Source organism: Corvus brachyrhynchos, unplaced genomic scaffold (assembly GCF_000691975.1).
Source record: "Corvus brachyrhynchos isolate BGI_N302 unplaced genomic scaffold, ASM69197v1 scaffold191, whole genome shotgun sequence".
Taxonomy (NCBI): Eukaryota; Metazoa; Chordata; class Aves; order Passeriformes; family Corvidae; genus Corvus; species Corvus brachyrhynchos.
In genome coordinates this window covers 3,314,724-3,325,629 of record NW_008236487.1, presented here as the reverse complement: position 1 = coordinate 3,325,629, position 10,906 = coordinate 3,314,724, and the positions used below count along the sequence as shown (strand labels likewise).

Here is a 10,906-nt window from a genome sequence, read left to right as displayed (position 1 = left end):
CCCCTCACTGGACAAGCAGTACCCACGGGACAAGCAGTCTTCTTTTTGTCTCTTTTGTTTGGTTTTTTTGTAGTAAAAAGACAGGTACCTTGGAACTTCCTCTTCTTAAGCTCTCTCCAAGTTCTCCAGCACACAGGAGAATAAAAGAAAGATGCTGTCAGTAGTGATGCACACCGGGGCCTGCCAGCAAAGAACCACGTGTAAAAGCATTCAGTTCTGGAGGTTATATGGTCACTGCCAAACTGGAGCAGAGTGCTTTGTAGGAGGAAAGTTCCTGATTAAAATAGTTCATATTCCACCTTGCACTGCAATAATCTATTAAGAACTGCCTCAATTTAAAAAAAAACAAAAACAAAACAACAGAAAAAGCCAACAAAAACAAATTATGGTGTTTTAAAGCCTAAGTTTAGTGTACATATACACCAGAGAGAACCAATGTCACGGAAAAGAGTGAATCAATGCCTGTTTTCCATAGTCTCTGAATGAGGATCACACACCTTTCTGGAAGCCATGCTGTGATGGAACTAACCTCAGCAGAAGGGCAGCCATTCCATGGCATCTTTTCCACTAGAGGTCAGGCTGAAGGAACTAATGATCTATTTTAGCCTTCAGAATCTATGAGTGGGAGTCACTAATCAAGACTTGGAAGCCTGAATACCACTTAAAGTTAATCACAAAGAGGTATTAGATTTCTAAGTGTCCACCAGCCAGAGACATTTAATCATGAGAGTATTTTAACACATGTCAATACAACCTTTCAGAAAGCACTTGGTGCCATCTCAGTTGGCAGGACAACGTTTGGAAAAGAGAAAAGTTCTTCTTAAACCTCAACCTTGAAATGAAAACTCCATTATCTTGAATAATGACATTCTAGTCACTTTAAAAAGGGTATTATAAAAGGTTTGCTTTTTATTTTTTGCTCTTAGAAATTACATCCATTACAAGCATTTTCCATGAAAAATCTAGATTGAATTTGTTTCTGTAAATAACTAGGAATAGGCACAGCTAAGCAATAATGGGCTTCAGGTAAATAGAATTTTTCCAAATCCCAAAGTGATTTGAGCTAAGAGCCCAGGCTTTTCTTCTTCTGTATTTTGATGACAAGCAATTCCATCACTTTCAAAAACATTGACCCAGCTTCTCAAAATAAATACCTCGAAGGCGGTGAAGCTCAGACATACACTTGTTTCTGAAAATTCAAGGAAATGTTTAATGTATCATTTATGGTTTTAAACACATTCTTCATTGTGACAGGACAAAAAGTCATGATCAAACAGTAAGTCCTAGCTCAGAGCTCTTCACCAGTCACCATCTCTCCCAACAATTCATTGCCTTCAGTGCATGTGTCTGCAGCCAGGAAACCAGCACAGAGTAATTTTGGCCAAAGGTGTGTAAGCATTTACCCATAGAGACAAAAAATAAATAGAGGAATTGCTCAGGTTTACACTTCTGAAAACAAAGCAGCCCATGAAATTCCCTCAGAGATGAAGTCAGCTAACCAGGTTACATCAGCTGGCATTTTGAAGTGCTTCACGGTCAACTGTCAGAGCCACTTCAAAGATACAAAACATACTTGGGAGAAGAACACAAAATGCCAGGAATAATGAGCAAAGAGAAGAAACCCTGCAGTTTCTCTGGTTGCCCAAGACTGGTGATGGGAATAAGGGGCATAATGAACAGAAATGAAGCACAGATGATGACGGTTTGACCTCTTTTTACGTGTCTCCCATAGACCAGCCCTTTCTGTACTTTCACCAGGTCAAAGGCAGCACACCTGCTGATAACAGTCAGTTGTTTCATCATTTACAGGTTACTTCATTTAAAAATTTTGCAAGAGAACTTGATAACAGCAGTCTGAAATCCACATGTGCATGTTTTAAAAGGTGAAAATTCAGTTTAGCTCAGTAATAAACTCCACTAACACACTCCTTCTCCTATGCTAGCTCTCCTGAAATATGCCAGCCTTCTAAAATTTACAGCTGTACAACAGGTACAGTGCACCTCTCCAGGGCAGGGACCAGAGAAATGCAAGAGCTGTGTGACAAGGACCACTCCAACACAGTTTATGCGGAGCTGGCAGTCGGCGTTTGACGGAATCTGGTAAGGCACATTTCCCAGATTGAGCACGTACCCCGCCCAGATGCACAGATGGTATTTGTGGGAGCAAAGGAAAATAAAATATAGGTTTAAAATAAATGCAAGAGAAACACAGAATAATATTGAATCACTCTAGGTATTTCTAAGGGTTTCCATCTATCTTTTCTACTTCTCAGCACATAGCGAGTGTATGTTCTGAGCTTTGAAACCACTTAGCAAATGGAAGGGATTTAAAACTAGTTATGTTTCAAATATAAGATCACAGAATTAAAGAAAGGCTCCAGGAATGAGATCTCTGTACAGAAGCTTGATGCAGAAGGAGTTAAAAATGCTGTTCCTGCATATGCCTGGCATTGACAACCAGGCTTGTCTGAAGAGCCTTTTCCATGCTAAAGGAGAGGACTCGCTCTGCTGCTGAATTTCAGATGGGCCCTCTGCACAGTGGCTACATTCCCTTTGTTCTAAATGGATGGAAAGACACACAGCTCGTAATAAGAGACAAGCTACAATGTAGTGAGGGAAATTGAGCTCTAGATGCTGTTTTTGTGATATAAGGGAAAAAGAGCAGCCACAGACTGATGAGAGATGGCAGGTTGACTGTGACAACGACTGGTTTGGGACACAGTTCCAGGCTGCAGCCTTGCTCCTCCACCCTCCATCACTGGTCCTTCTCAAACCAGAAGAGCTGATGGCCTTTGTTACAATGATACATTCCAAGGTAGCTGCTCTCAAGAGCCCATAAAAAGCTAGCAGAGGAAGAAAGAACAGGAGGAAAACAGCACAGGTGGGAAGTGGTGGAGAAAGATGGCAGAAGAAACAAAAGCCCACGTTTCCTGTTGGAGCCTCTGCTAACCCAGAGGTGCCGATGTGTGCTTACTCTGCCATGTCAGGAGTTGAAGCTCCACAGTGTTCAACTTTTAATCACCATCTCCTCTCATCCTCCTTCTACAGGTTCCAGCTCTTTATTTTACCCATTAGTTAAGATTTAACCTTTCGTAAATCAATGTTAACATCTTGATTTCAAGTTCCACCCTCTCTTCCTTAGTAGACATGACTTAAACACTACACTTGAATTGTAACAAAAATCTTCTTTCTTTGGATTAAACCAGTCTCTCTGAATTCTTCCCTATCCCTTCTGCCACCCTTCTGAGTTGCTTTACATAACACTGCACCAACTTCCACCTCACAACTGTGGGTAGGTAGGAAAGCTCTTCAGTGTTACTTCTTGCAGTACTACAACTACTGCTCCCATGCAAAAAGCAAAACAAAATCTTTGACGTATGGAGGCAGCAGAGGGAACTCTCCAGCCCCTCTCTGGGCCACCCCTTAGGAGCACAGCTTCTGGGGTAGGAAAGGAAACCAAATGTGTTGTGCTCTGACTTCTGCCATTTAAAACTTCTCAATTACCAGCACACTGTGATATAAAGGTTTTTCTGGGTCACTTGAAATCTCACGCTATTATTTAAGCCAGAGCTACTAAAGAACCCCAAAAAAACCAACCAAACAAAAAGAAACCAAGGAAAAGTCTTTAAAGAATATATTCCAAACTAATACATCATAGAAAGATGTAAGCAAAGAGCAAGATTTCCTATCAGAAACATATTTATGACAGTATGACACACAAACTAATTATATATGTAAATCTGAAGTACTTGATATCTACATTTGCAAGTGTCACTCATTTTATGCTGAATTTATTCAAAAATGAAAAGAAAATCCTCTACAAAGGGTCTACATTTTATCCAGTCACAAAACCTACGTTTGCTGCAACTCCAACGGAAATAATTACTTCAAATTTTCACCAGAGTCTCCAAACAGAATTTAGCACAAATACTTTCTTTCTTTTTAATCTATTCAACTGAAAGAAATGGAGCTGCAATGGTTTAGGTTTTTTAATCCCAAAGTGGATTAAAAAAACATTTTCATCAAAGATTTTTTTACAAAAAGACCAGCATTACTGGTTATATCTTATTATTAAGGTAAGCTTTCTTCAAAGAACTCTATGATTGGAATCTCTTCCTGATACATAGTGACATGCTATTTGCTGGCTGCAGTGAGAAGAGTCAAAATGAAAACAAAAATACAAACAGGCTTTTTTTTAAATCTTGTCTTTATTGATTTAGACTTCAGAGCTACAGCCAAAAATAGCGCATCTGTAGAAAATTATCAAACAGGCTATCAGTACAGCATCATTGCATGTTTAGAATTGTAAGCACTTGACAGATCACAAAGGGAACATCCAATCTAGTATTTGGCAGTGCAACCCATGAACAGGGAATACACGGAGAAGGATTCTTTTTCCTCCAAAAAGAAACACTCCTGAACAGGAACAAAAAGCTTTTGTTAAAAAAAAAAAGAATTCCAGTTACCACAGAAGACTCATTGGCTCACTCAAGACATCAATGTACAGCGCTGGAAACTTTGTGTGGAATGTCGAAGGGGACACGGAAGCTACAGCTCTGCTACAGGAGCCACGCTGTCTTCAGGACTTTGTATGCCATGGAGAAGGTCACTGAGTAGCCAACTGCCCAAGACAAACCTCTGCCAGGCTGGGGAAGAGGGATCAAGTATGCAAAAGTGTGAAGGATCCTAGCCCCTGTGAAGATCCTGAAATGCAGCAAGGCTGTGGACAGCTCGGGGCCACTCAGAGCATACAGCAGTCCAATGCCAACAAATGGGACAATATTTTCAAGGTCATTCAGGTGGCCTCTGGAGAAAGAAGCAAAGTTATTTTAAAGTGTTACATTTTGTTGAATAAACCACTTCAAGCCTCATTATTTTTCAGCATCTTCAGAGCATGCTACTACTCAGGCCCTAAAACATTTCCTGGCTTCCTCTGCAGAAGGGACTTGATTCAGCTACTGAAACAATTTTGGCATGTTCACCTGACACCACGCTGGTCTCTCCTGCTGCATCCCACGTTTTTAAGCTTTTAATCTTCTGTATGAAAGGTCTTAGTTTTTCCCCAGGATCTTGATAATATTAAGGACTTACATGAGGTGTCTGAGTGCACCTGGGTGTGCAAGAGTGTGAAGTCAGGGAGGAAGAGAGGTAGCTGTTATTTTCTTGGAGCCTCACTCAATTAACATCAATTAACTGGAGGCCTGTGACAAACTATTAGAGTTCATGGCCCAGTTGATCTACTCTAATCCCATAAATCCAGTTTGTGGTCTCCATAAAGAAAATATGAAACATCCTACATAGGAACCGTTCTATCAAATGTTCATGAAGTTCCATCATCTTGAAGAAGGTTATTTTTGAACATCTAACAGGTGTGACAGTTACGCTTTTCGTTCATTTTTTTCACTCTCAGCACTAAAATAGCTGAAAAAATGTTTGAAATTTTGCAACCATAGTGTAATTTACTAAAAATGTGTTGAGAACTCTGTATCTTGAAGCATTCTTTCACATACCTTCCTGAACTTTCCCAGCTCCTGTCACCTCTTTAGATAAATTATACTTCCAGCCAAATTTACTGATTGAAACAATGTCTAAGCCTTACTAATGATGTCAAATTTCAGAGCCAGCTGGAATCAGGTCATGGCACTGTCTTGCAGGTGCTTTTTAAATGTATTTATCATTACAAGGAAACATAATCCCTCCAGGTTTTTTATTCTTATTCCCCCTAAAAGTACTCTGAAGAAAGCAATCTTTTTTTCTATATCCATAAACAGAACACATCCAGTCACTTATACAGAAGAGAAGCCATGCTAAATCTATGTGGCATTATCTATTGCCATGAAGCTTGCAGAAGAAAATATAGTAAACATCCACTAAGAACCATTGTTGGGAGGAAAATATGGATGCTGCAACACCAACAGAGTAACTATAACCAAGCTGAGTTACTAGATCTGGGGATGTCTGAAAAACTCCACAAAACAGCAACACAGGATTTGGTAATACAGTGTTTTAAAAATCTAATCTGTGAAAATGTCTGAGGTGGTTGTCATTTCTCTGCCATACCAATTTGAGTTAAATGGGTCATAAAGTTAGTCTCAACTTAGCTGGCCTCTTAAAATGTACAAAGAGAAAGGAATTACCCCTCACCAAAAGGTCTCCATTTTTGTGTAACACCCATGAAATTAAGCAACAACTCCATGAACTACTCAGGGGCAGAAAAGGAAGGAGCAGAACATCTTTACAGCCCACTGAGATTAGACTCTTCTTTCTAAGATTTTAATGCATAAGAGACATACAAAAATATACTTTATGAAACAACAGCTGTCATTTGCAAGGATGCAGTGTTCTTAAATCAGAGCTGGTATATATTTTCAAGATGTTCCCTAATGGAGGTTTAAATGAGAAGAGTTCACTCACATTCAAGTTTTTGGTACAAAAATAAACTTAGCCTCATCAAAGAATTATGATGTGGAAAGCATTCTGTTAAAGCTCTCCTTGTTAGCACAGGTGTATCAAACAGCATCCTGAAAGTTATGATTTTGGAAACAGAAAATTTTGCCATGAGCTACATTGACTTGTGGTCATATGTTACAGTGTTCTCACCACTTTGCCCGTGCAGAAAGGACACTACCCGAGAGTTAGTTATTATAACCAGACAATGGCTTATTGCTTTTACTATGCACACTGACCATTTAAATGTGGACAGGTTTGTTCATTTAAACTAATTAATGCATTAGATTACTACATAAAGCAACATAAAACACACACAGGCTTGACAGAGAACAGGGTGAAATAAATTCCTTGATTCAATATTATTCTGCTATTTAAAATAACTTTGAAAGGTTCCTGTGCATTACCTGCGTACGCGTTCAACATCCGGATCAGTCCTCAGGTACTTCTTAGCACTCTCCCCTTTTCCAAATGATGCTGTATCTTCTGGGTTGACAAATGCCTGTTTCAAACACAAGAACACAAGAGACATTAGAAGCCAAAATGTTTTATCCAGTCAAGGCAGCTTGCTATAAAGGTCACTCTTTTTACCACTTAACTCACCTGAAGTTAAAAGCACAGGGAACACAATGTTCACTGCATTACTGTTTTCTTGAGCCCAGCCTGTACAGTTTGTGTGCTGACAAATTAATATAATGTAATTTATGCATTTAGATAAACCCTTCTTGTGAGATGGACAAGCCTGCAGTAAAGCCAGTGGGCTGGCAGAACACAGGCACCTACAAGGTAGAAGGTCTGTACTGCCCAAATCTCTTTTTCACCATTCCTGACAAATTATCTGAAAGTCCTTTTGGATCCCTTCCTTCTACAGAAGTCTACACATCAATAGCATCCAACAGCCTTATTCTCATCCTCATTTATGACCAAGTAAGTGTCTCCCTTTCCTCTTAGGTATAAATTCTTACACTTATATGACCCATTAGTACCTCAAAATACTGCAAGACACTACTTGAAAACAACATTTAATTCAGGCAGTGCAGACTGCAGCAGATCTCTCCCTGCTGACACATGTAGTAACATATGCAGTCTGTGGACTGTTCAGGCTATGCAGATATAAGTCAAGAAAATCTTCTGATTTTAGGAGAGCTACATGATTGCTTCCTAGGGCAGCCTTGATCCCTATTTGTGAACTGTCCTCAGCCTCAGAATTCTAGAGGTGTGTTAACAGTATCATCAGCAACACTTTGCATTCTCTTGCTTCACTGCTTTCCTCTGTTTTCTTCTTTCAGGACTTTTTTTTATTTTAAATAGAATATTTATAATAAGTAGAAAGTTAAAATTACTTTACTGATTTTTTGTGTTTGTAATATTACTAACATAATAAAACCAAGCACTCCAAATTAATGAAGGCCCTATTGTCATCTACATCCACCTGGAACCACAGAGCAGTTCAGCTGGGTTCTCTTGCAACAAGCAGGAACAAAAAGCAGCATTTCAACAAAAGGACTGCACCAAAATCCTTGAAGCACACAGCATCTTGCAGAAGCAGATCTCACAAAAACAGCCATATGAGGCACACTCAGGGCTCTTTCAGCCAAGGACCAAGTGTTTCCTACAGAGACCATGAGAAGATGCCTAGAGAAGACCAGGAACAGTGCAAACACAACACGTTTCCCATGAGCACTTTCTTCTAAGGTAGATGCAGCTTCTACACTATTTAGTAAACCTCAGTGGATCTTTCATATTTTTATCTAGCCTAAACACCAGACCACAGATTTTCAAATATTTTCAAATGTTTTCAGGTATTTTCAGAATTGAAAATCCAATTTTCAGCCTGCCTCTCACTCTAGAAAAAAAAAATTTCTTTTCAGATACTGACCTACCTGCAATGGGAAGACTATAACAATGAGAGAATGCAAAAAGCTTTTGAATTACTGGATGAAAGGGTTATAGGTGAATAAAAATCTATCCCCTCTTCTGACCCTACCAGTTGGTTATTCATGTAATATGGCTCCATATCACACTTTTTTTGCTTTATAAATTGGGTACCCTGGACATGAGCTTTCTGCAGAAGACAATGGAAATTACAGTTATGAAAAACTCTTTTTTAAAAATAACAGAAATGTTTTAGAAGAGTAGAGTAAGTCAAATGCAAGTACAATTCAGTTCCATAATTATCTCATAATTAGGTTAAAAACATCATCCATTTGAGACCAGCAGAGCACCACACTCAGAATCTCTCTAGAACAGGGAGGAAGAAAATGAATAGCAGCAGTATTTGGAAGCTGAAAAGACATAGCTGTGATATCTCTGTATTTCAGTACAAATGCCAATCTATTCTCCCAGCCAGTATTTCCAAATGATTACCTTCCTTGTGATCCTGAAGTACGCTGTTATCAGACTCATTAGCATCATTTTTAGAAGAACAATGGCTGTGTAAGTGGCGTAAGCCCGGAAGACTTCATTGTCAATTAACTGGGTGGCTTTAGCCATTTCTCCCCTTCTCACAGACGACCTTTAAAAAACATTAAAGTTAGTTAATGCTATCATTGCAATCCAAAATTCTGACAACAACGTTGTCTTAATAGCCTTGTTTTTTAGCATCACTGCAATGACAGCACGATATTGCTACCGTGGAAAGTTTCTTTTAAAACAATTTCACCCCCTTTTCTATTTTTTTTTTTCACAATAGCATAATATCATACCTTAAGATGATAAATTATACCATTTGGCTTCCATTATAACTGCTTATTAAACTATCAAAGTACAAACTACCAAAATATTTAATGCAATTGCAGAAACAACACTTAGTCACAGAAATTAGTACTCCTTTGAAATAACACAAGGAGTTAGACCAATTTTAGACCAATTCATTCGAACTAGCAAATTTCCCTAAGCAGCTACCGGGATAGAAGGAGTGTGCGACAATACTATGAACACTACACTGTGTGAAGAGAAAAATTAGTATTGTCTACTCTTTTTTGTGTAAAATGGCACAATTATAATTGCACTTCAGCTTTCGAACTAACCAGGATCTTCCTACCCAGCAGTAACTTGTGATCAAACCGAGTTGAACATGCACTTTTCCCCTTTGAGACCTTGTTCTTAAAAATTGCTTTTAGCATGACTCACAGGCAAAGATTAAGTTGTAGTGACAAAAAGGAGAGGACTATTTCTGCTTTTATCATGGGAGGTTTAAATTAATGAAGTCTCCTTCCAGTGAGACCGTACCAAACCCACAATCCTATGGACACGGTACATTTTTTATCAACACCAGAAAGTTAAGAGGTACTGAGGAGTGAATGCACGTGAAAAAAAAAAAAACACATCCCCATACGCACATTCAATTTTTGCTCTGCACAGAACCAGGCTTTTGCCTCACCAAGTGCTTCAACCATGCACTTAGTGACTAGGAATCCACAGAATTAGGATGTCTTAGCTTCACTAGAGACCGAAATAAATGAATTTTTTTTGTTACAAATAACTTACTTCCTGTGATATAATTTTAACAATAGTAATAAAAATGTTAATATTCACTTGATTTCAGTTTTAACAATCTCTCATCTTGTGTTCAGCACAGTCAGCTGTTGCCGAACAAGGGGAACTTGATGAGCCAAGAGCACTATAGAAGACTTCCTCTGAAGGCACATCCTCGGTGAGGAAGTGGGCAGGATGGAGGTAAGCAGCTGTTTGCTCAGTGAAAACAAATCTAGCCTTGCCTGCACCTGTCTGCTGTGGTGATGGGATTTTGCTCCCTCTCTTATCCTTTCTAAAGCAGTGCTTGGGTCACTGGGTCTAGCACAGGGGTCTATGGACCATGGGAAATTAATTCAGTGTAACTCTCCCTCCTCTCACATTACAGTCCAGTTCGAGATAAACAGGGACTCAGCGAAGGCTTCTCTCAGAAATGGACAGCAATTGTTTCTGCTTACTTTAACAATCTTGTTAACAGGTTTTAACAGAACTGTCCTACTACTTTTAACTTTGTATCACAGCAAAAAGCACACGGTGTTTCACACAACAAAAACAAAGTAAATCCACGGCGTCAGAGCACATTTCCCCAAGCGACGCTGAAAATACATCCAAGAACGATGCAGAGGGAAACTGTTCCCCAGCACCTTTGGCGCTCCACCACATTTATCCATCTTTCCTCGCCGCACCGTGGCCTGCCCGAGCTCCCAGAATGCCCGGGGCCTGCCTTCAGTACAAAATGGAAGGGCACCGAAAAACCCGGGGTGTCAGCACCAGCAGAAATGCAAAAAAACAAACCCCAAACACGCAAACAGCACAGGGTTTTAAGGGATTTGCTCATTACGGTTACAAACAGCCTGATCTACATGGGCAATAACAATAATAGTAACAATGATATGTTATGTATGTATATGATATGACCCTCCCGCCGCCCTCGCCACGCGTGTCCCCGGGCCCCTCGTTTGTGCGTGCTTCAAATGCTCCTTCT

General features: G+C 39.5%; 1 protein-coding gene across 1 annotated transcript; it reads right to left on the bottom strand.

Annotated features, from left to right (window-relative positions):
- Positions 1-3,617: 3,617 nt before the first annotated feature.
- On the bottom strand, positions 3,618-8,989 carry MGST1 (microsomal glutathione S-transferase 1). The gene is made up of 3 exons (XM_008644015.2): positions 8,815-8,989; positions 6,855-6,949; positions 3,618-4,806 (listed from the first exon to the last, which is right to left on the bottom strand). Exons 1-3 carry the CDS (start codon positions 8,938-8,940, stop codon positions 4,560-4,562), a joined length of 468 nt encoding a protein of 155 aa, XP_008642237.1. The 5' UTR covers positions 8,941-8,989; the 3' UTR covers positions 3,618-4,559.
- Positions 8,990-10,906: the final 1,917 nt, after the last annotated feature.